This window comes from Coffea eugenioides, chromosome 7, assembly GCF_003713205.1.
Source record: "Coffea eugenioides isolate CCC68of chromosome 7, Ceug_1.0, whole genome shotgun sequence".
Classification (NCBI taxonomy): domain Eukaryota; kingdom Viridiplantae; phylum Streptophyta; class Magnoliopsida; order Gentianales; family Rubiaceae; genus Coffea; species Coffea eugenioides.
In genome coordinates, this window is record NC_040041.1 from 5075586 (window position 1) to 5101403 (window position 25818).

General features: G+C 35.9%; 3 protein-coding genes across 3 annotated transcripts; 1 reads left to right on the forward strand and 2 right to left on the reverse strand.

Annotated features, from left to right (window-relative positions):
* The first annotated feature begins 9134 nt into the window (after positions 1–9134).
* On the forward strand, positions 9135–11611 carry LOC113777781 (60S ribosomal export protein NMD3). Its single transcript, XM_027322980.1, has 2 exons — positions 9135–9324; positions 9785–11611. Exon 2 carries the CDS (start codon positions 9787–9789, stop codon positions 11320–11322), a length of 1536 nt encoding a protein of 511 aa, XP_027178781.1. The 5' UTR covers positions 9135–9324; positions 9785–9786; the 3' UTR covers positions 11323–11611.
* Positions 11612–12634: 1023 nt separating this feature from the next.
* Positions 12635–16778, reverse strand: LOC113776710 (cold-responsive protein kinase 1-like). The gene is made up of 8 exons (XM_027321775.1): positions 16399–16778; positions 15795–16192; positions 15278–15406; positions 14890–15017; positions 14436–14646; positions 13691–13919; positions 13170–13320; positions 12635–13047 (listed from the first exon to the last, which is right to left on the reverse strand). Exons 1-8 carry the CDS (start codon positions 16776–16778, stop codon positions 12826–12828), a joined length of 1848 nt encoding a protein of 615 aa, XP_027177576.1. The 3' UTR covers positions 12635–12825.
* A 3295-nt stretch (positions 16779–20073) lies between these two features.
* On the reverse strand, positions 20074–25368 carry LOC113777676 (cysteine-rich receptor-like protein kinase 2). The gene is made up of 8 exons (XM_027322836.1): positions 24844–25368; positions 23488–23882; positions 23037–23159; positions 22653–22780; positions 22206–22416; positions 21434–21665; positions 20884–21034; positions 20074–20767 (listed from the first exon to the last, which is right to left on the reverse strand). Exons 1-8 carry the CDS (start codon positions 25221–25223, stop codon positions 20450–20452), a joined length of 1938 nt encoding a protein of 645 aa, XP_027178637.1. The 5' UTR covers positions 25224–25368; the 3' UTR covers positions 20074–20449.
* Between the last annotated feature and the right edge of the window lie 450 nt (positions 25369–25818).

A 25818-nucleotide genomic window follows, 5' to 3' on the forward strand; every position in this document is an offset into this window, starting at 1 on the left:
AAAGATAAGCTACAATTATTAACTTAAAAAGAGAGGACAAGCAGAGAACTTTTCCTAAGGCTGGAATGTGCTAATCTAGCGTCGTAGACCATATGTTGTACCGCAGGGAATTACAATACTAGATTAGCAAATTTTTAGCATGCATGATAATCATCCAACGTACGTCAGATCAGATGACTGGATTGGGAATAGGAGCTGGGATTTGATGTTTGTGAATGTGAAAACCATTGTTGGGAGTCGAGACAAAGCATTCATCTCTTTTTGTGTTGCATGACCTCCAAAACTATGTATGTATGGTACGAGTTTTACTTAGTGTAAATTTCTATAATGCAGAAAACTAATCATCACTCGTCACTTTTAAAAGTATATAGATTTCATTAATTTTTACATCTTTGAATATTCATTTACTTTCAACATCAGTCAGTACATGTTGATGGCACCATTTTCAACGGCTAAGAATATGCTATACCCTAATACTTCTCTATTTCCCTGATGCGAGATACATGCTAGATGTAGGAACAAGAAATTGGCCGAAAAGCAACTTCCATAAAAGAAAACGAAAAAGGAAAATATATGTTTACCAAGAATTTCACTACCTAATTACTATAAAGTAGTCTAAAAAAAAAAGGGGGGAATAGTAGTATATAAAAGCCAGCAAAAGGGCGGTTGAATGTTATGTGACAGTCAAAACATCATAGTACGGACTAGGCAGCCCTCTATTCCCACATGTCTGAAAGCTTTAGTTCAATTATTGAAGTAATGATGGTGGCCAATGTCAAAAAAGTTGAAAACATAATTTGTTGATTACTTGAGATTACTTAATCGATTTGAACTTTACACGCAATTATTTGAGCTCATGATTTCACACATATTGAGGGGAAAAGTGGGTTGTGATGAGTTGATGGAGGATTTGATGGAGAAAAAGGAATGTGAGGATAAATATATGATGGTTGAAATGGAATGGCTCCCAAAGACAGACAGATGCCGAGAGGCTGATCTGATCTGATGTCAAGATTGGTAAGAAAAGAATAGGAAAAATAGATAGCTAGATTCCCGGGAAGTCATGTGAGAGAAAGATGTCATCACATGACCTATTTAACTCTTTTGGGACTATGATCTTTCTTAATTAAGACAGCATATAAACTAAACAACCAAAAGGGGCGTAGACTTCGTATGTGCTGTGTTGTGGGTACATTTTGATATATGTTGCATGGACAATTTGGAAAGGAAGATGTTTTTATACCTTTGGCTTGATGGGGTTTTAGTGTATACAAACTCAGAGAATATATTGGAGATTGAAAGTCTCCGATGATTCTGCCCATCTCATCTCTCTTGAGTATCAAGTATTCACTATTCACACACACACACACACTCTCTCTCTCTCTATATATATATATATCTGCAACATTCTCAATGGGGCCAGCCCCAACATTTACGGTCACAACCAGCTGTTCCCCTCAATCCATTAATCCTCAATAGATTTATCTTTATGCTTCATTGCTTTGACCCCACCTCGTATCCCCTTCCCTAGTTCCACAGGGAAACGTATGTACACTTGCAGTTCTATATTCCCATATTTTCATTTTTTTTTTCTTTTTGGGAAGGAAATCTTTCATCCATCTAATTATGTACTTATCATCCAAAAAAAGTAATTTTCATTTATTTCCTTAATGACACACGTCTTAACAGCTTATAACTATACTTCGTTGTCCCCTCGATGACTCTTATTTAGGTTCTTTGGATTTTTCCTTGAATAATAAATCTATATGTGTGTGTTCTTTCCAATTCGAAGGGACGTAAAGATGTAATTATCTTCAGGTAACTTATATATTGTGAGAACAAATTCCTGTAGAATTACTGCTTTTGCTTGTCCTTTGATCAATGAGTTGTTTGATTTCATTCGAAAAAAGATTGTGTCGCATGTGCAGTGACATAGACGAAGTGAAGTACGATATGAATATTGGTGGTGGTGGTAATTCTTTCTTCCTTAGCCTTGTACAATTTGTAATGAGCAAATCAGCTTTCGTGATACCCGAAATACGAGGGGGACTTTTTGGAAGGTCCCTGTTATATGCTGCCTTGCTCATGACACATTACGTGTATGCTTTCATTTTCATCAAAGGTGGCCACAATTGCTTGTAAAAGCAAAGGTAATCACTTTCTGCAAAGTTATATTCATCTCCTTATATGTTCCCCTCTCTTTCTTTCTTTTCATGGAGGAATATATATATATTTTTTTATATATATATCTGTCTTTTTCTCGTGTAATGAAGTAATAGTAAAGATGGATGTCATTTACAATGTAATTGGTACAAATTGGATATTTGGAGAGATTCAAGAAGTAAATTGATACTACAAAAGTTTAAAGAAAGGTTATATAAATCTAGAACTAACAAATTAATAGGTTGATTGATAAAATCGTTCAAAAATTAATCTCGCTTATTCCTAGTAAAGCATTTATACAAACACTAGAGGGAGAGATCGAGAATAATTTTAAGGTTGATTTATCAACTATCATTAATAGAATTGGAACTTAAGTTCTGTTTGATAAGTCAATTTAGCACTTAAATTTAATAAATTTTAGTAGTTGTTAAGATTTTAATACTTAATAATTCAACAGTTTAATAGATTCGGGTTTTAAATTTGTCAAAAGCACCCTTAGAGAGGCAGTGTTAAGGATGTCAAATAGATAGTGCTTCCTTATTGTGATAGATTAACTTTGAAAAAAAAGAAACATTGAAAACAAACATGGAATGCTGTATAAAGGTTTGTCTAATGAGTTAATTAAAGTGTTAATTTTTTTAAGCGAACCCCTTCTTAGTATAAACTACCGTTATCTGTTAGAACTTATAAACTAAGGTTATATATATGTATATAAAAGATAAGTCTTTTGTTGCTTAGGATTGTGGCTTCTGCTCCAAAAGAAGGAATTTGTGGTGGTTATAAGTCAACATCCCGGCGTATCGAAACTAGTTGGCAGTACAACTCTACTTGAAGAAGTCCCACACAAATTAGAAAGAATATACATCATGTGAAGTTACAATATGACTACATAAGACGAAGGGGTATGACCTGTGCAGCACAGAATGTCCTTTGTTTGGAAGCCACTATAGAAACTTTGAGTCGTTATATCATTTCAATTTGACTTTATACTATGTAATGGCTTCTTCTTGTGGGCAGCTTTGTTTTTGCCTTATTCTGTGGGTGACGTTTTGATGAATACAATCATCATATCATATATAAATTAAGCTGTTGTGCATGCATAATAAGCTTCTAACAAAAAATGTCAGTCAAAGATTGATTTTTTTAATATACTGTTTGTAATTGATGAATGAATCACCACATTAATTATGATTTCTCAAGGATCTATCCATCATCAGATGAATTTAGCTTTAGGGTTTTGTCTATTCCTTTTAATTAGGGTATAATGAACAGTGAAGGAGATGGAATTAAACAAGGTAATTAAAGTTGTGGGCAGTGCTTACAAATTTCTTCAGAATGGGGACAGTGGTTCTTTCTAATTAATTAATGCTCTCGTTTGACTGCAAAAGAGACAAGAATGCGCGCAGTAATTAACCCCTTCTAATGGTTTTAGTGGTCTACCACCTAATCTATGGAAGATTTGTCCATGCAAACCTTTTACTATTTAAGCATGCATCAGGGATCGATATATATAATCGATCTGTCACGCAGTACATCTGGATTCACCTTTCTAGAAGGCTGTTGTTCATTTATTTTTAGTCCACATTAATGCCAAATTTGGGCAACATTCATATATAGCTCGATCAGTTGAAGAAGAAATTCAAATTAATTATTGGGATATATACATTAATTGGCAAATGGAATTGTGTGAAATATTTTATACCAACTCATGAAAATTAGTAGTAGTATTTGCTTTGCTAATGCCTCCTCACTCGCATGTGTTTCTTTTTTTTTTACGAGATAATCTAACATGATTAATGCTTTCAAATCTAAGTGTAAATTAAGTTGGAGTAGAAGACCACCACTTCTTGACAAAAAGAGTAGAGCTATACATGTGCAGGTAAAAGCATATATAATTAATGGCCAACAACCTATACATTCTTTTGCCTGTGGTACAAAAGAAATTGTTGACTAGAATCCACCTTTTTACCACACCCCTTTGACCAGGAGGATGAACAACTTAATAAAGCTACTATATATCAAAAAGTCAATTTAGAAGAAACACAAAAGACGCTGAATTCGTTGGTAGGAGCTGTACAATAATATATAGGGACTAAGATGACCAATTCTTTTCTTTTTCCTGCAAAGCTGCAAAAAAAAAAAAAAACAAAATTAAAGTGGTAGACAACATACTTTCGGAACATAATCCATGATCAGAAAAACAAAGGAATATGAACTTACATTCACGTAGTGATTCACGGATGGACCACAAAAAGAGAGACAATTTACAGGAAATGACAGAGGCAAAAAAATTTGGTCTAGTCCAACACACTTTCCCTTTCCCAATCCCATTGTAGTGAACTCAACTAGCTAGAGGGTTTGAGCTAGTCAAATACTTACTTACATTGTAGTACTTTATTAGTTTATTATAGCTAGACTACTAAGACTAGCGTTTGAAGATCATGCAATGGCATGATCCTATAAGGCTACAAATTCTGTAGCAGCAGAGCCGATGGAGGGGGGGGCTTTCCTTTGAGTACTGCTACTGTATTGCTACTTACCACTGATTTTGTGCTTTGCTGAAACTGTATGCATTTTGAATGCAAGAAATGTAGCTTTCCCAGGCTGGTAAAACGGTGAACAAATCAACCAAATGGCAAATGGTAAAGAAAAGTCTATTGCGACATTCACATATAATACGTTGACACTTGGAACAAAGTTGTACCAACGAAGAAGTTGACAAGAGAAAGAGAGAGAGAGAGAGTGAGAGAAAGGGTTAGTAGAAAAAGAAAGAAGGTGTCTAACCCTAGATGGCCCATTCCTCGAAAAGAGAGTAATAAATGAAAGGGGGCAGAAGGATTCAGGACTTTTTTGGCAGAACAGAAAAGATGGACGTGAGAGAAGAGAGTAAATCATTTTGTAATCGATTGCTTTATGATTGAAGGATGAGAGAGATGTGTGTGTGTGTGAAATATCACTAATAAAAAAGTTCTCTGTCTCTCTCTCTCTCTCTCGTTCTTACAAACCCCCCTCCCTCCTCTCCCCCCAAAAAAAAAAGAAAGAAAAAACAGACACACACACAACACACAACACACAATGAAGAAAGAAATAAAGTCCTTTTCTAAAGGCTTTCTCTACCACCTTTACCTTTTTTCTGGATACACAAAAGCCAAGAGAGGGGGTTCTATCACAAGGTTATGATGGCACTATGATGAGAGAATAGAATTGTGGTTTCTCTGCAGCTGTATTTATTGACAATGCACTGCCCTAGGTGATACAGACAGGCATGAGAGGGAGCTATACCATGCATTGCATTATTAATTCCATGCATGCATGCATAGATTGGAAAGGAATTTCCTTTTTCGTTTTCATTTCTTGACTTCTTTGCCGGAGAGCATTGTAAATCGTTACCAGTAACTGTCTTTAGAACTTTTTGCCCGATATTCTTTAGTGATTTTTGGTGGGATCATGCTAAAAGAATTTTTGGTTGTGGAAGCAAATTTAAATGACCAATATAAGAATAAAATTACTGGTGGAAACAAGAATTGAGATTTGGGGGAACAAAACTGGTAAAGTTGTATACTTAAGAGGCGTAATCTTGCATTTTTATCAAAAGCTTGGGAGGTTAAGGCTAATCTTTCAATGAAAACAATTAATATTGTAAGATGATGTAAAATCAGTTCTAAAATCTTAAGGGGGCAAAGTCCAATTTCTACGAGGTTCTAAGCGAAAATATGTAATTTTTGAAGAAAACATATAAGAAATTGTAAAATCTTGAGGTAGGGCTGTCCATCCCCGCCTTCTATTCCTTTCCCTCTCCTCTTTACTTTCGCCGGTGAGTAAAATATTGAGTGTAACGCGACAAAAGAATAATTTCTTTAATTCACTATGTAGTATAAAACTTTATTATTAATCGTATTAGATGCATGGTACATAATTTTTATTCAAATTTAAAATTCATTTTTTGGACACGTGACATGCATTTACATCTGCAGATGTTTTTTAAAAAAAAATCTCCACGCCAACAGTGCATTAAATTAAGATTAATCCGTACAATATTAGTTAAGAAAATATCAAACTTTTTACAGATTCAAAATTCGTTCATATGCAAAATAAAAGTTTGCTATTTGGCAACATAAATGACCTCATATATGGCTTACGGATATAGAGATGGAGATTAGACAGAGAGGGGACTGTGGATGTATGGGGTATATGCATGAGCTTTCACATCTTTGTTTGGGTGAGAGAGAGAGATACAGAAAGGTAGGGGGCTGACATTGTCCTACACACAAAGTCGCTGACCCTATTTGTCTACCCGCATTTAAAGCGCGCCTTTGTGGTGTTGTGGTACTCAAGTAAATAACTAAATCTTGATTTTTCCCAAAAAAAAAAAAAAGAAAAAAAAAACTAAATGTTGATGTCAAATTGGCCATGCATTGTCACGGTTGTACCTGCAATTTTACTCATTTTCATTCCTTTTTCTTTTGTAGGGTTCTTATTAAAAGTGGACCCAATTTTTTTTTTTTTAATCAAATTGGGGTTTTGATATAACATCCGCTGTGGGGTCTCTGTCACCTCGTTCTTCATGTCACTTTGTAGGGGGATGTTTGCAAAAATATGGAATACTACAACATCCTTTGGCATTGGATATCATATTTGAGGTGAAATGACCCCTTCTACTTATTTATTTTATTCCTCAAAGGAGCATTAGCTTTTTCTTCTTTTATTATTATTATTTTTTCATTTCATTTCTTTTTTTTATTTGCTTCATTAATGAAAAGAGCATCAGCTAGCTTCAGCAATTTTCTAGCAACAAGTGATAATCCAGCTTCTTTTTAGCTCTTTTTAGTTCCATCCTGATTTAATACGTCAAAGATTTTATGGTTTACAGACAGGGAGCCCAATGAATGCTACTTTGCTGCCTTCTGTAGAGCCCAAATGGTTGTTGGACAACAATGGGCTGGCGGCCGGCCAACAATTTTCCATTCGAGAAACCCAATAAATTAGTGAAGGTGTTGTTTACATTTTCTTGAGTGGGATATCCTTTTTCTTTTTCTTTTTCTTTTTTTTTGCCATTGCGCTTTTTCCTTGATATGATTTAACTATAACAAATGGTTGACATTTAGAGTGCGTTTGATAAAACTAAAGTTTGAAGTCTGAATCCATTAATTTATTGAATTGTTAAGTATTAAATTTAATACATTTGAGTGCATATCACATTTCAGTGATAAGTGAATAGCTTATCACTTAATTTTGGAAATAAGTTTTATCTAAAAAATTTAGTGCCATTTAATTAATTCAGATGTTCAATTTTTGGTTATCAAACGGTCTGAATATGTTAAGATCTGATTTTATTAAATTTAAGTGTTGAACTGCATTCTCAAAAAAGGCCTTACATTTTCCCTAGCTAGTAAAAACTGAAATGTCACATATAGTATATAGACCTAATGACAAGTACTCAAATTTATAAACTATATTGTACTTTGATGCATATTACACGTAATGACTTCTTTTTTTTATCTTATAGTTTTCAGATAGTGCTTTTATTTTGCAAATTAGTAATGTATTGAATCATAAATTAGTACAACCTATCAAAATTAATTATACACTATCATCTCCAAAAATTTCTTATCAAGTAAGCCATTGCAAGACAATGAGTATATTCCATATACTAGAATGAAAATTTAGAACACAATTTATTTATCTTAATTTTGAAAATCATGGCTAGTTCCATAGATTCTATTTACTTTTAGCATTTGCATGCAGATTTATATACACGGATTTCCCAATTTATGTATTTCTTAAAAAGTATACGTTTTGCAGTTACTCTTAATTTTATAATTTTTTAATTAGTGAGAGATTTTGAATTCAAATCCTTTTACTTACAATCGAGTCCGTCAAATAGTGAAGCTGCAACAGACTTTTCGTTCTAAGCAAAGGACTTTTCGTTCTAAGCAAAGGCCTAATAAGCTTCCACCGTTTGGAGTGATTGGGTTAAGACACTTTAGTAAGACGTGTGAACAACTATTTAGTCGAGGCCTATTGGGCCATTGTTGTTCAGTAATTGATCATACATCCAATGTAACAGGCCGTATTCTTATAACAGATTGGCCAATAGGCCCGATAGTTGGTCACAAAAAAAAAATTTTTTTGGAGGGTACACTCAGTCAGAAATTGCAACTTGTTATGAGTGATAATATCTAACCAGCCTAGTGTGAGGTTGGATTGAACGGAACCAAACTATTTTTTTTTTTGAAAAAAAAAAGAACCATTCTGATTTCTTTAAAAGGCAAGCCAATCTAATTTCTTAAGGAAATAGCTAGAAAGTGTCTCTTCAAAAGAAGAAAAATATTTTCTACAAACTTTTTGAACAATCAATTAATTATGTATAGGATTTCTTGGATTCAATGTAGATTTTAATACTATTTGACTAATGTCAATACTACCTCATGGAGGACAATTTCTATTTTCTTTTGGTTTATCACATGATTTTTTTTTAGGTCAGTTAGTCAATCACATGATTATGTGACTGACAATTTAGGAAATTGGTAACTGAATGAGAAACAAAATACAAGATTATAGCACATAATATTACAACAAATGGCAAAAATAGTTTAAACTATTACTAGAATTTCCTATTTTGGGCACTAAACTTTTATTTAGTTAAAATGATCATTTAATTAAGAAAATACTATATTTTTGTCACTCAACTAATAGAACTTATGCTTTGATTATTATTCAACTAATGAAAACATAAATTTTTTAATCACAAAATATGTATTTTAATTAGTTAAATGACTATTTTGACTATGTAAATGACCAAAAGAAAAAAAATTAAGTAGGTTATTGACGGCCATTTGCCTATTCTAAATATCCAAAAAAAAAAAGAAAAAAAAAGAAAAGAGAAAAGGAGAAAGTCATTATTCCGCTCACAGTCACGTTTTAGGTCGGCAAAACGCTGCGGCTGGAACGCTTTTTGTGCGTGACCTCACCCCTTGTATCATAGAGTTATACCTCGAACGCTGAAGAAGCCGCCTCAGGAAGAAACAAGAGGGCCTCCAACTATTTCATCATCCTTCTGTCAGTTCTGCGTCTGCATAAATATCAATCCCTGGCCCTCTTCTCCATTTCAGTCTTGCTCTGCCGCTAAGATTCTTCTAAATCCGAGCCTTCGAACATCAGGTTTGCTAGATACTGATTCGGCCCTTGTTTCTTTGACGCTTATATGTTATTTCCTACATTTTTTTTGGATAATTTCTGATATTTTGTTGTGTACTTACAAAACCAATGGTGGCATTTAGCTATTAGTGGTTGCAAATTTGTATGCTTAGGTTTGTATTAACTCGGTTTACTTTAAGAAGAGAAGGAGACGAATTTAATTGATTGGTCATAAAAATTCCAGCCAGTTTAAAAAAAAAAAAATTAAAAATTCCAGCTTTTGTGGAATTATGTGGTTGGTTTTTTGTAATAATTTTCATCTTTCTAGCTGGTGTTTGAACAAATTGTTTTTATTGGCTATGGGAATTGATAGCTAAATTTTGAATACTCAGTTGTTGGTCTAAAAGGGGTTAAACGTTGGTAATGTCAATAGTTTGTTGGGTTTCAGCAGTTCTGTTGCTTATACAGTGGTTGTTGTTTGTAGATATGGCGCAAGAAGCCGGTATGTTTACTGTAAATCAAACTATTGGTAGCGTTTTGTGCTGCAAATGTGGAATCTTGATGCAGCCCAATCCAGCTAATATGTGTACGAAATGCTTGCGCTCTGAGGTGGATATCACTGAAGGTCTACAGAAGCATGTGGTTATTGTTCATTGCCCCGAATGTGATAACTACCTGCAGCCTCCTAGAACTTGGATCAAGGCTCAGTTGGAATCAAAAGAGCTGCTTACGTTTTGTGTAAAGAGGTTGAAGAATCTGAACAAGGTCCGGTTAGTACATGCTGAGTTCATCTGGACCGAGCCTCATTCCAAAAGGATCAAAGTTAAGCTGACGGTTCAGAAAGAGGTTCTAAACCGAGCGATACTTGAGCAGTCTTACGTTGTGGAGTATGTTGTACATGAACAAATGTGTGAATCTTGTACGAGGGTTCAGGCCAACCCTGATCAGTGGGTGGCTGCAGTGCAGCTACGCCAGCATGTTTCTCACAGAAGGACTTTTTTCTACCTGGAGCAGCTAATTCTTAAGCATGATGCTGCTGCACGTTGCATAAGAATTAAGCAGATGGATCAGGGGATAGATTTCTTCTTTTCCAACCGGAGTCATGCTGTGAAGTTTGTGGAATTTTTGGGTAAAGTTGCACCAGTTAGGTATCGTAATGATAAACAACTGGTTTCCCATGATCCCAAAAGCAATAATTACAATTACAAGTATACCTTCTCTGTTGAAATATGCCCGATTTGCCGTGAAGATCTGATCTGTCTCCCTCCAAAGGTTGCTGTTAGTTTGGGTAATCTTGGTCCACTCGTCATTTGCACTAAAATTAGTAACAGCATTGCTTTAATGGACCCCTTCACTCTGAGGCACTGTTTCTTGGACGCTGATCAGTATTGGAGGGCATCTTTCAAGTCTCTGCTTTCCAGCAGGCAGCTTGTAGAGTATATAGTATTAGATGTGGAGCCTGTTTCTTCTGAAGTTGTGGTTGGTGGCTCAAGGTATGTTTTAGCTGATGCACAAGTAGCTCGAGTATCAGATTTTGGGAAAAATGACACAATTTTCTCAGTAAGAACTCATCTAGGCCACCTTTTGAGCCCTGGGGACAATGCTCTTGGCTATGACTTGTATGCGGCCAATAGCAATGATATTGAACTAGACAAATACAAAGGCCTTGTCCTCCCTGAAGTTGTATTGATTAAAAAGAGCTATGAGGAGAAGCGCCAGAAGAAGCGTGGGAAGCCTCGTGCATGGAAACTTAAATCTCTTGATATGGAAGTTGATAACACAGCTAAAGGCAGAGATCATGAAGAGAAGGTGAACTCAGAGTATGAGCAGTTCCTGAGGGACCTGGAGGAAAACCCTGAGTTGAGGTTTAACGTATCATTGTACCGGAATAAGGAATACCAGCCATCAGAAATGGCATCAGTGACTGATGGGGAGGAAGTCCCATCTGTTCCATTAGAAGAGTTGCTTGCTGATCTTGAATTAAGTGACGTGGAAGTTGATGATGATGGCATGATGGAGTGAATTGTCTCCCTGAGTGAGGAGTTATTACTTGCGTGTAGAATAGAATCTTGTAATATGTTGATCTGATCTTTCCTTTCTCCAAGTTTGGGTGCTTTTTATCTTGTTAGCAGAAAATTTCCCAGTTACTAGTATTGCATAAGAAATTCCTTTTATTTGCTTTCTGTTGTTTCTCAATCCTGAGTATTGGAATTATATTTCAGCCTGAATATATAGAAGGGACTTGCCTTTGAATGTGAATTTGTCTAGAGCTCGTCAATTGCTATTGTCTATAGGTAGAAGATTTTTGTAATTGCTCTTTCTTCCTTTGCTAACACTAATGCATATTGACAGCCTCGCCTTGAAATTTGAATGGGAGGAAAGAACTATGATACTACCTGGTGCTGGTTTAAGTTCCCTAGTTGCTTTTCATTTCAGCTTACTTGCAGGCACAGTGAATTTCTGTCTGCCTAGTGATCATTCCCTCTTTGCAAGAGCACTAATATTTCTCTGCTTTTTAAGTGGTTGTGTCTAATAAACTGGCAGTTGGATAGACTTAAGAACATGATTTATTAAACTTTGCAGTTCATAGTACAAGCTTTCTGTTTTTCTTTTAATTGCAGATAAAGTTATCATGAGTAAATAGCAATTAATAACACTGAATTTTGTTGTTGCTATTTCTCAAAGTTGATTTCTATTCCCTTTAGCATTCTTCATTTGCATTTCTTAGGTTTCAATGTCCATAGCTCATTATACAAGCTCTAGGATTTCTTGAAGATGTCAGTAGGAGGAAAAAGCAACTTAAATGGACTTGGTGCATTGGGAGATACAGGTTGGGACTGCATTGACGGTGGTATATTGTTGACTAAAACTGCCAAAAGAATTTAAGTTCTCTACTTTGCAATTGCCTTAAATTCAGCTGGATATTATATTGCGGGTACATTTCACCGTTCCTTGCTTTCGGAGAAAAAAGTGGGTTTATCTGTACTGCAACCAAGCAACTCTTCATGTCAAAGACTTCGTAATCCCTTTTGAAGAGAATACTGCTGCACTTAGCTTCGCATCCGGTGTCAAGTTTCAGGCTCTCCAAGTTGGATGGAAGGTGAAACCTCAGGAAGCTCAAGTGGCTCCTTCATTTCCATGAGTAATTGATAGTTCAAGAATTGGTGAGATTACCAAAGAACAAAAACATTTCCAAATGGCTGGAAACTAGTAGAACAATCTCAGCTGGTGCAGAATGCAGTAAAGAAATCCATAGATCTTGATGGTCTTAAACCAGTTCAGATATAGGTACGTCGTCTGAAGCTATTATTAGATTCCTTGTTCTAGCTCTTCTGTACACATAATTCTAGCATTTCATGAGATTTCTTGGATTTCAGATGTTTATATGCGTGAAATACAAGAAAATAAGTGAAAATGCTGCATTTTGAATACGAGCAAAATGGCCTGGCAACCATGTAATAGAGGCTGTGGCAGTGGAGTTTGATGATGCAATTTCTGTAGATTCACCGAAAATCTCCCATCTGATCAGATAACTGTAGTCCTTAAGGGGCGTTGCTGCGCCCATGAACGATCGCTTGAAAGCATGACAACTACCTCAGACATGGTGGGCCTTCGAGAAGGTTGTGATTGAGTGCATAGCAAAGCAATTTCCAGGAGTTTCTTTACATCGTCTGTCTTGCAATCGTTAGGGTCCAAAGTCTCATCCACGAATGCCAAATGCATGTCATTCTCATACTGCTTCCATGCCTGCAACAAAAGTAACCCATGGAAAGGTCCACGCAAAAGAATTTCTGAATGAGATGTGTATCTGGTTGAAGAAACAAAGTGAACTGACAGTTAGCTGTTTAACGTTGCCAAATGAAAGTTACCTGTTCAAGAAGATTGTCACGGCCTGGCTCAACTGTTTTGTAGTTGCTACTTCTGCCACTGATTGTTTCAAGAACGACAACACCAAAGCTGTAAACATCAACTTTCTCAGAAAGATGTCCATGAATTGCATATTCTGGTGCTATGTAGCCCCTGTTGCATTAAATTCCTCATCTCAGAAAGACAACGACATAATTCGTTTATTTTTCAAACCCGCATTTATACTCTTAATGGAACAGTATCTACGCAAATGACTATCTACGCGATTTCAGTTGGTACCAGATCATGTTTCGATTAGAAGACTGGACATCTAAAATAAATGAAACTGAGAGACAAATTCGAGGCCAAGAAATGCAGAGTTCCTGGACATCACTATCGGTTTCATTTGGTTTAGCGATATAAATTGTAGGATGTATAAACAACCACTGCAAAAGATACATAAAAAGGCTTCATCTTAATCAACCATGTCTCTGGTGAGCTGTTATTTTTATGAAATGAAAAGCAGGAGTGAAGTTTGACATACAAGTTACCAGAAAAACTACTCAGATGGCTCCGATCTTCGGGCATAAGTGCTGCCAATCCAAAATCAGAAATTTTTGGCTGAAAATAATTATCCAGTAGAATGTTGCTGGACTTAACATCTCGATGAATGAGAGAAAAATGGTATTGTTCATGCAGATAGGCAAGACACCTAGCTGTTCCAAATACAATGTCGGACCGTTGCTTCCAATTAAGATACCCTCTTTTATCACCTGTGAACAGTGAAAAAAAGAAAGAAGAAGAAGAAGAAAGTTCAATACACGTATTCATTGTCACATTCAGAGATATATCAGGAAAACTAACCCTTATATTGCATTATACTTCACTCAAGCACGTATGCAAATGATGAAACCCAAACAAGATTTAGATAAAGAAGCAAAATGCTAAAGGAATTGTAATGGTAGATTAAAACCCTGATAGGAAGTATGATGAAGCGATTCTCTTGATTATTAAAACTTCCTTGCTAGTTGCTTTATTTGTCTCTCTGTTTTCTAAGATCGCATTCTGATTTAGCAGGGCAAAACTGGGTTCTTAAGGTAGATATATGAACTTTATGTGATAACTTCTGCTCATCATTCTTTGAACTGAGCTTGCTTTCGATCAAGCTCTCTGTACTGATATCTACTAGCTCCTTCCGAATCTTCTGATAGTGTCACAGAAAAGTATTTGTTCGAGCTCATATCAATCAATCGTGTTATCATCTTTAAAAATGCAGAGTTAAGATTTACCATATAAGAATTTATCCAGGCTTCCATTTGCCATGTATTCGTACACAAGGAGTAGCTCTGCTCCTTTGGTAGAGCATCCAAGTAAGCGAATGAGATTTCGGTGATGAACATTACCAATAACTCTGATTTCACTTTCAACCTCTTCCTTTGGTCTACTAGCAGTTGCTTTTAGCTTCTTGACAGCAACTATATTTCCATTATTCAGAGTACCCTGAAGTGTAATGAAGACAAAAATAGGAAAATATCTACATTAAACCACTGGCAGTGAAGCAAGCAATTAAATTTTATAAAAATTGCTAAGAAGATGAAGTAATGAAGCTTGAAATATGGAACAAGTCAAGGGAAGCGACCATGGTGGTAAAAACAATCTCTTCTGAAGAAGATCATCATAATTGATAATGGTCTATTGAATTCTTTATTACCAGTTAAAAAGAAGCTGCATATATTACTATACCTTGAAAACCTCTCCAAAACCTCCTCCTCCAAGCTTGCATTCCTTGCTAAAATCTCTTGTTGCAGTTTTCAGAACTTTAAAATCATAAGTTACAGGACCCTGCAGTTCAGTTGCACCGAATATGTTACCTGGTGGATAAGGTAATATATCAAATTATTACCTTACGGTTAACACAAGAATAAGGGAAAAAAATGATGTTGAAATGCCAAAAATCTTGTTAGCAACTTCTTATCTAAAGCAGTGCAAGGACTGATTTGAAAACGAGTAATTCATTAAGGAACAGAGGGAAGAATGCTGTTCTAGACCTGGTGGTTCAGTCAGTTCAAACGAAATCTACGACATAAAGATCACGCCTACATTGGCTATCTTGCAAATAGAACCAAAATACCTTTTTGAGGTGCCTCTGGCTTTCTGTGCAACCGACACCATAGAATCAAAGCAAGTGCAATAATAATAAGAAGGCCACCACCTGCGGCAGCCACTCCAATGATAATAACTTTCTTCTTGCTTAAACCTCCTGCAAGAATGCAAATTTACATGTCACCAATTACAGGGAGTTTTTTAAGGTGAGATAAAAGCTGTACTAAAGCATCTCCGGGAGGAATACGTGTAAGGAATGAACCGAAAGCCTATTTATGTCAGAATGTTTCACTGTCTGAAGTAAGCAGATGAGTATGATTAAACAATGGAATTAGCATTTCAATAACTAGTAAGAAGAGGACATACAAGTCTCTGTTTTCATCAAAAGGTTGTTTGTGAAGACGCTAAGAGCAGAGAAAGTTCGATCAAGAATTTGCAAGTAAATGGCATATTCTTCAGTACACCAAAAGATAATACAATGCAAAGGTAATTAGCTGTATCAATGTATCCTCAAGGACGTATGTTAGGGAGATAAGATATCTTACGTCCTCGTAGAAAGGGCGTGATATCGATTGTCTGGTTATCAGGGAAAAATGAAGTCTCTGAATACCGAAGAAAGCAGGCGACATCAACAGCCCTTCCATCTGCATTGGGTAAACAGCCCTGTATATTGTTAAAGGCCACAGTCAAGCAATCTTCACAACCACTTTGGCTGATTGTTTCAGCACATTGTGCCACCCCATAAACCGTGCTACCACCTGGACTCACTTCCCTCTTAGATGCTGCAAAGTAACCAGTAATCCTAGGCGTTGCAAGTTGAAGATCCTTCAACAGGGCTTGTGCCTGTGCTCCAAATTCATTTTCTCGAGATCCAGTCTGAGTGCTGCATATCTCCACATTTCCTGGAAGTGTACTCTGATCATAGAAGGTGTTGCTCTCGTACCTTGCAAAACAAGAAAGTTTCCAAATATTCAGCTGATGCACATTGTGATCTGACAGTGAAAGCCTCCATTGCCTCCAAAAAACATATAACAAAATCACCAACCAAATTGAGTCTGTTTCTGTTTGTCCTATCCTCATGTACAAATACAATCTCTCTAGTTCTTTTCTTCCATCTTCTGCCCTTTTAAAAAGATTAAACAGGACTACCTGAGGAAGCAGCCATCATACACAACACGACCACCATTTGCATCTTTGCATTTCACAGCCTTGGCCACTGCAGCATCAAAACAGGAAACACAATCAGCTGTGGAGAGGTAGTTTCTGCACTGAACCATTGCATAAACGGGGTCAGGTGACCTGGACTGCTGTGCCGTAGCAAAGTGCTTGTTTTGCAGGGATAACTGGTTCCTGAGATCATTAAAGGTGGCATTTCGATTGTTGTGGAAGTCCCTAAAATTTGTTGCATTGTACTGACTGCATCCTCTGTTTAGCAAATTGATTTGTGGGTCCGAAATTACTGGTTTCATTAGGATTGATGCAACAATGACAATGATCAGCACTCCCAAGTTCCAAAAGGTTGTCCCCATGGTTGTGCTGATCTTTTTGCAGTCTGCAGACTTGAGGATCAATTTTCCATGGTTGCCAAGCTAATGGTGGGATGGTGTGGAATTCAGGAAAGGGAAAAATGAGATGGTCAAAGCTAATCGCATTATGGCAACAGCCAAAAGAACGGAGTAGGCTTCTGCTCCTCTCCATTGAAACCGGAGAATCAGAGAGAACTTCTCACCATTACATTATTATTCTCTCTCCACTACATCTTAATTTTAACAAATATAGATTTTAACAAATGCCTCGATTGTTCACACAAATTACAATTTCATAAAACGAATGGTTGTAAATTCAACGGAAGATAGGGGTATGATTTATATGATCAAAGCATCAGGAGTGCCATTAAAGGGTGGCAATTGGGTCGAGTTCGGGTTGGCGGGTCGGGTTGAGACCCGGATATAACAGAAAACCCGCTGATTCGAACTTGACCTGCCAACCCGAAACGGGTCAGGATACCTGACACTAACCCGAAAATTTCGGGTTGGCGGGTCTTAATTTTAATTTATTAATTTATCACTGTAATTTCTAATAAAATCAATTTTTCACAAAATTAATTACATAATATCTAAAATAAATTAAACACCATAAAAGTGTTTTATCCCAAACCAAATATAAAATAAATTAAAACAGTATATAAGTAAAAAATAATATAATATATTATTTGTCCAAATATAATAATTTCAACTTCACACAAGTTAAATAAATTCATTTAGGATTAAGTAATTAATGCCTTTGAAAAAAAAGAATAACTTAGTTTAGTTAGATAAAATAATTTTTATGTTTATTAAATTATTTTTAATTCGTAAACGGGTCATATCAGGTCACCACGGATTGACCCGAAAGCGACATGTTTTCTTTTCGGGTTCATCGGGTTCGACCCGATTCTGATCCGAACTCTCGAAACCTCAACCCAAACCCATTAATTTCGTGTTAGGTTCGTGTCGTGTTTTCGGGTCATGTCGGAAATTGCCACCCCTACCATTAATATTTTCCATATATATTTCATATATCAAAATCAAGCACAATGTATTCCAGTAATCATCGAAATTGTACACAAAAGTTGGAACTAGATTGTCTGAAGGGAAAATGGTTCAAAATGTCTCTCACATTTTGTAAAATAACTTTTTTCGTCCCTTTCTTTTAAAGGTATAATTTTACGTTCTTTACAAATTCACATTGATCAATTTTTGTCCCTATCTAGATTTTTTATTAGATTTTGACTGGAATCTACCACATGTCTTGCACATGACCATTTTTTAGGGGTAAAATTGTCAAACACATTTCACATAATCTGATCCACAGTCCCTCACATTTCACAAAACAAATTTTTTTATCCTTTACATTTTGCAAAATAAAAATTTTCATCCCTCATTAATCATGTGTGCGATAGTCTTTTCTTATTTTTGAAAACTCATATATATGTCTATTTGATTTCACCTGAACAATACAAATAGCATATAATATGTCTCTATTTGATTTCACCTGAATAAGCTAATTGTAATTGTAGATTAAATCAAATACAGATATATTACATGATATTCATATTGTTCAGGTGAAATTAAATAGATATATACATGGATTTAAAAAAAATGAAATTATTTGTACACATGATCAATGAGAGATGAAAAAATTCATTTTGTGAAATATGAGGGATGGAAAAAAATCATTTTTTGAAATGTGAGGGACGAAAAAATTCATTTTTTAAAATGTGGGGGACGAAAAAATCAAATTATGTGAAATTTGATTTGACAAATTTACCTTTAAAAAATGATCATGTGCAAGGCACGTGGTGGATTCTGGCTAAAAACTAGTCGAAAACCTAGGTAGGGACCAAATTTGACCAATGTAAATTTGTAAGGGACATAAAATTATACTTTTAAAAGTAAAGGATGAAAAAAGTCATTTTACAAAATGTGCGGGACGTTTTGAATTATTTTCCCTTGTCTGAATTTTGCCATTTGATTAAATGACAAATACATTGTTGAGAAAAAAAAAGATTCCTTTCGGGCATGGAGCGAAAACTGAATTCATGCAAGACCATTGTAGGGAAAAGTAATGATAGCTCAACGAGTTTTATCAAAATTAAAAGTATTCCCCTAAACATTTTAAAATCTCAATAGCCACCTTAGTAATTGTCAACATTCAATATATTCGGAGAGTTATTATTTACGTTTACAAAAGTTTAAATGGTTTTCTTCTCTAGTGAGCCTGTTCTTTCTAGGTCAACATCAATCATCAGTTGATTCTTCTTCTTTTTTTTGAAGATAGTAAATTGCTGCTTGGATCTTTGATGTGATCTAATAAGTTTTGACATGATGGACTTGAGTTATTGCGAACCAAAAAAGAACATATAAACAAAAAGCTACTTGCATATGAAACGTTGAAACTACTCTTGTTTAAGTTTATTGATACCTACCATGTCTATGTTCCCGTTGAATGAATCTCCAGAACTGCGTCGCATTTGTAACAATAACAGTGGCTAAGCCAGCTACAGGGGCATGTTTTTGGCCTTTGCAAAATGGAGAAAAGCCATAGTTATGGCAGTAATCTATTAAACTGTGAGACTATGACTTCTGCTGTTTTGACAGTGTATATAAATGTCAACTAGTATATTCTCCCATGGAAACGATGTTGCTGTGATTTTAGTCACAAATGGTGGAACATGCCTGCAACTGCATTGCCCTACCTACTAGTAGTGTTTGAGTACTAAGAAATTGCATTCCTCTCTGAATATCTAGTCTTCGCAATCAGCTTCTTGTCTGTTCCAAATCAGGAAGAAGACGATGTCTATCATAGAATTACATCAAGGAGAGTGCCATTGACACCACTACCGTTCTCATTAGCAGTTTAGCTCTGCACTTTCTCGAGTAGGCGAAGAAAAATAGTTCGTGCTCCTTGTGGACACAGAATTTCTACCAGGAAACATGGCATAGACAGGATGCAAGGACCTTGCCTACTATCCTGTAGCAAAATGTTAGGTATCGGTTAAATACTTCATTTTGCTGTGCAAAGGTTGCTGTAGGATTTTTAATGAGGATCAGAAGTTATGAACTGTTATACTGGTTGCATTTTCTATTTTAGCAGGTAGATCAATGGATCTGAACTAGTTCATCTGCTACCGATACAACAGGAAGGAAGGTCACTTGTCAGGAATCTATCCATTCCTCTACCATTTCAATTGGTAGGCTATACATTTCTCAATTTCCCACTACCAAGGACCAAAAACACGTATTAGAAAGCAACAGGGAAGCTACAAGATAAAGACATGCGATGTGCTAATCTGAGAATTTGTTTGGTCTTTACTATTTTAGGCTCTGAGTGAAACTACCCAAAACAATTGGCAGGTAGAGTTCGGGAGAAATGTAAGATTACAATGGAAAGTATGTCAAGAGAAGAGAGAAGTGAAACAGAACTCAAAATGTCAAATGGTCCGAGAACTGCTTAACTAAATCACTAGCACTAGCAACCAGATACGACGTGGCCAAGACATTTCGAGCTATCATTTGCTTCTGAATTCACATTTCATATGATTATATAATCTCCTCTATGTACATAATTGCGACATCTAGTAGTTGCTTGGATTTCAGATCCTTATGTGAGATGAATATCAAAAAGTAAGTGAAATTACTGCACTCTGAAGATGAACAAGCTAACGGCCAGTGAAATCAGTAAAAGAGGCAGTGGCATTAGAGGTTGATGATGTAGTCTCAGTAGATTCAGATATGTTTCTGAACCTCCTTTCAGAACCGATCACTGCAGTCCTAATGGGGCGTTGCTGCTCTGATGAACGCTCGCTTGAAAGCATGACAACTACCTCAGACATGGTTGGCCTATCAGAAGGTTGTGACTGAGTGCATATCAAAGCAATTTCTAGGATTTTCTTCATATCTTCGGTTCTGTAATCGTTGGGGTCCAGAGTCGCATCCACCAACTTTAAATGCATGTCATTTTCATAAAGCTTCCATGCCTATGGTAAAAGTGACATTGAAAAAGCAGGCAAATGAAATAGTGAATGAGAAGGACCAGGTTGAAGAAACAAAGCAAATTGACCGGTTAACTGATTAATCAGGAGTAGAAATTTACCTGTTCAAGAAGATACTCACTGACTGGCTCAATGGTCATGTCGCTGCTCCGTCTGCCACTGATTATTTCAAGGACGACTACACCAAAGCTGTAAGTATCAACTTTCTCAGAAAGATGTCCATGAATTGCATATTCTGGTGCTGTGTAGCCCCTGTTGCATTATAGTTCCTCATATCAGGAAGAATTAATGACTTCAAGCAATATGATCCAGAGTTAACTTAATACAAACTTTTCAGACTTCTATTTGTGCTCATAGTGGAACACTACAAAGTGAAAATAACTATCTATGGGATATTATTTGGTTCATAATCATGTTCCGATTAGAAAAGTAGACCTCTAAATGAAATGAAATTAAGAGAAACTAATCTGAGGCCAAGAAATCACAGAGTTTTTGGACATCACTATTTTCTAAACTTAGGAATAGCAGATATAGCAAGTATTAAAAGCTACTACACAGAGACACATCAAAAGGCTTCAGCCGATTAGACCACATGCATGATCAGCCTTTTTAACGAAATTAAAGTAGGAGTGAACAATTTGTTTGACATACAAGGTACCAGCAAATTTAGTGCTCAAATGACTCCGATCTTCAGGCATAAGCCTTGCCAATCCAAAATCACAAATTTTTGGCTGAAAATCATCGTCCAGGAGGATATTGCTGGGCTTTATATCTCGATGAATAATAGAAACATGGTATTGGTCATGTAGATAGGCTAGACCTCTAGCTGTTCCAAATATTATATCAAAACGTTGCTTCCAGTTGAGATACCCCTTTTTATCACCTGTGTGAAGAATCAGAAAAAGAAACTGTCAATACATTTTGTAATGATCATATTCATTGTAGTATTGGATCGACAACCCTTGACTCGAGCACATATGATAATGATGGAACTCAATCAAAAGATTTATATGAAGGAGAAAAATATGAGAGGAGCATCATCATAAGGTTGAGGGAGCAGGCTGAGACATGAATTTTGGTGAAGTATAGAAGAAATATGTGTTTTGATTTTAGATAATTGAAGTCAACTTCTTAGAAGTCAGACTTCCATACTTCTGCATAACTCTTAAAATCAATGATTATTTTTTACATTTCCAATAAAAAGGCAATATTTGAGAGAATAACCAACTTCTGATTATTATTCTTGAACCGAGGCACCTTTTGATCAAGCTCTAAGAAAGAGAAATTCTCAATTAGGAGTTTATCTACTGGCTTCTGGCTCCTTCTGAATTTTACTTTCTGATGGTGTAAAAGAGAAGTATATGTTGAAGCTCTAATTAATCAACCATGCCATCATCTTTTAGAAAGCAGAGATAAGGTTTACCATATAAGTATCTGTCCAGGCTTCCGTTTGCCATGTATTCATGAACAAGGAGTAGCTCTGGTCCTTTGCTAGCACATCCAAGTAAGCGAATGAGGTTTCGGTGATGAACATTACTAATAAGCTTAGCTTCACTCTCGAAATTTGCCTTTGCTCTACCAGAAGTTATGTTTAGCTTTTTGACAGCAACAATAGTTCCATTTTTCAGAGCACCCTGAAGTGGTATGAAGACAAAAATAGGAAAATCTCTGCATTAATTTACTAGTAATTAAGGAAGTGGTGAACAATTTATGACAAATGGTGAGAAGATCAAATGATGAAGTTTATAACGTGGAACAAGTCAAAGTTAGCGACCTTGGTAGTAAATTTAATCAATCCTCAGTTAGATTATCCTAATTGATAATGGTCTGATGAATTTTCTAGTAAACAGAAGCTGCATACATACTATACCTTGTAGACCTCACCAAAACCTCCTTCTCCGAGCTTAGATTCTTCGCTAAAATTGTTTGTTGCAGTTTTAAGAACATTAAAATTGTATGTTACAGGACCTTGCAGCTCAGTTGCACCCAATATGTTACCTGGTAGATCAGGTAATATGTCAAATTACTAAGTTATAACAAGAACAAAATACAAGATGATATTAAAATGCCAAATCTTTATAGCAACTTCTTATCTAGTAATTGCCAGTATTGTCTGCTAAAAGCATTTGGAAGATGACTAATTCAAAAAAGAACCGCCTGGATGAATGTTGTTCTAAAGCTGGTGGTTCAAACAAAAGCTACAACATAAAGCCCACAGGTACATGTGAATATCTTGCAATTCTAACCAGAATACCTTTTTGAGCTGCCTTCGGTTTTCTATGCAATCGATACCATAAATACAAAGCAAGTGCAACTATAAGAAGGCCTGCACCTCCAACCACTCCACCGATGATAGCCTTCTTCTTGCTTGATTTTCCTGCAAGGTTGCAACATCAGTATCTCACCAATTTCATAGAAGTTTTCAATGCAAATAAAATTGTAATAAAGCATCTATGGTGCATATTGAGGACACGTAAAAAATGAACTGACAGCTTGTTTTTCTCTTACAGTGATTCACCATCTGAAGGTAGCAGATAAGGGAGTGAATTGAAGACTGCGATTTAACATTTTGATTACAAGAAAGAGAAAAGGACAGAAAATCTCCATCTTCATAAAAACATATTGTTTGTCAAAAAGTTAAAAAGTAGAAAATGTTCACTTAAGAAATCCTGAAGGACATACACGAAGGACAAAAGATATCTTACCGCCTCCAAGGAAAGGTGTGATATTGGTTGTCTGGTTATCTGGGAAAAAGGAAGTCTGTGAGTACCTAAGAAAACAGCCTGCATCAATCGCTCTGCCATCTGCATTGGGTAAACAGCCCTGTATGTTGCCGTACGCCACAGTCAAGCAATCTTCACAACCACTTTCGCTGATTGTTTCAGCACATTGTGCCACCCCATAAACGCTAACATCAGGACTCACTTGCCTCTTAGATGCTGCAAAGTAACCATTAATCCTCGGCGTTGCAAGTTGAAGATCTTTCAGCAGGGCTTGTGCCTCTGCTCCGAATATAGTTGCCTGTGATGCAGTTCGATTGCTGCATATCTGAACGTTTCCTGGAAGAGTACTCTGATCATAGAAGTTGTTGCTTTCGTACCTTTACAAAAAGAAAGTTCACAAAATATTTGATCAATGAATAATCCTAAAAGAAAAATAAAAAATTGGAACAGAACAGGTTATCATATCAAGTATAACTGCAAGTTTTAGTGATTTGGCTCATCAAAATTTCTTAAAATGATGGAACTTACTTTTGTCATAATCTTTTCCACATCATAAAAATCGAGGTTGAGCTGCCATAACAAAGATCAAGTATAAATTCACAAACATATTCCACTTTTACATTCCATAATCCCATTTTTTTTCTTCATTCACCGTGGATAATTTGCAAAAACCAGTAGTGACGCATGAAAGTCAACTTACTGCTCCACACGGGCAAAGTTATCTTCAAAAAACCAAGCCACAAGAAAGTGGAAGTTAAAACATATTAGTGCTCCAATAAGTGAAGCAACTATTAAGGATAGCTAACAACCCCACCATCATTGTACGACGCAGATATTACAGAAGCAGCCAAGTATAACGCATGCACATGATGAGGAATCTGAATTAACTATCATTTTGTACAAACAACAATATCACTTCTAACCAACTCCTAATCAATATAATATCAGACCATCTTCCACCTAATTTCAGCTCTTAAATTTTTTTTTTTTTTGGTTGTTCATGTTCTTCTGTCTTAATCTACACTCAAAAGAAAATCTGTAAATTTAAAGGAGTCTATCCATTAATATTGCACTTAATTTTTTTAGCAAAATTTTTCAGCTGGGCTCCTGTGTCGCTTTTAAGAAATGGTTTTGAAACATAGGATTGTCGCTTTTTTTTTTCCACATAAAAGCGTTTACGAGATAAAAAGATAATTAAAGAAAGTGGCTGAAAAATCATTTTGCGGAAAAATCTCCAGTTTAATAGAGCTAATTTATTTCTCTCTTAGAACAAAACAAGAGTTCCATCCTCACCATCTCCCCCCAAAAAATAAATTGTACAAGAAAAGGATTACGTACCTGAGGAAGCAGCCATCATAAATGACACGAGCGCCATTTGCAGCAGAACAATTCCGAATCTGGGCTACTGCAGCATTGAAACAGGCAACACAATCTGCCGAGGAAACATAATCCCTGCACTGAACCATGGCATCAACGGGGTCAGATGACCTGGACTGCTGTGCTGTGGCAAAGAGCTTGTTCTGTTGGGATAACTGGTTTCTGAGATCAGCAAAGGTGGCATTGAGATTGTTGAAGAAGTTCCTAGTATTCGTAGCATTATACTGACTGCACCCTTGATTCAGTAAATTGATTTGCGGGTCTGAAGTTGCTGGTTTCAAGCAGATTGATACTGCAACAAGAATCATCAGCACAGCCAAGTTCCAAAATGTTGCTCCCATGGTTGTCCTGATTTTCTTGGAGCTGTCAAATATTAGTGTACGGTGCAGAATTGAGGGATTAGTATGACATGGTGGCAGAGCTGATGATGGAATGATATGGATTTCTGGGACCGAAAAATGGCATGGTCAAAGCTAAATAATTGCAAGTGGGAAGAGCCACAAGAAGCCTGTCAGCTTATCTTATGTATTGTCTGCTAGGAAAATATATAAGCTGGCATTGGACAAAAGAAAAATTTTACTAATAGGTCCTTGAAAGTTATCATGCTTGCAATTGAATCTCTACTTGTTATGTATTGTACTGGTTTCTTTTATCTATTTGTCTACTTGAATGATGAATCTCCACCTGTTAGCTTAAGGTCAACTATATAAGCAGATTTTAACTTTTGTGAAGTTAAATCTTTGATGGGATCTCCTTAATTTTAACATAATACCTTTTTTAAGTTATTGTAAATAAAAATGAACTCATTATCAAAAGATACTTAGATAACAGTTTTTTTTTTTTTTTTTTTTTTTTTTTGGGATTAAGATCCCTACAATTGTCGTATCAATGGCACCATATAATTGACGACTATTCAATTTGAATTTAGATGTAATA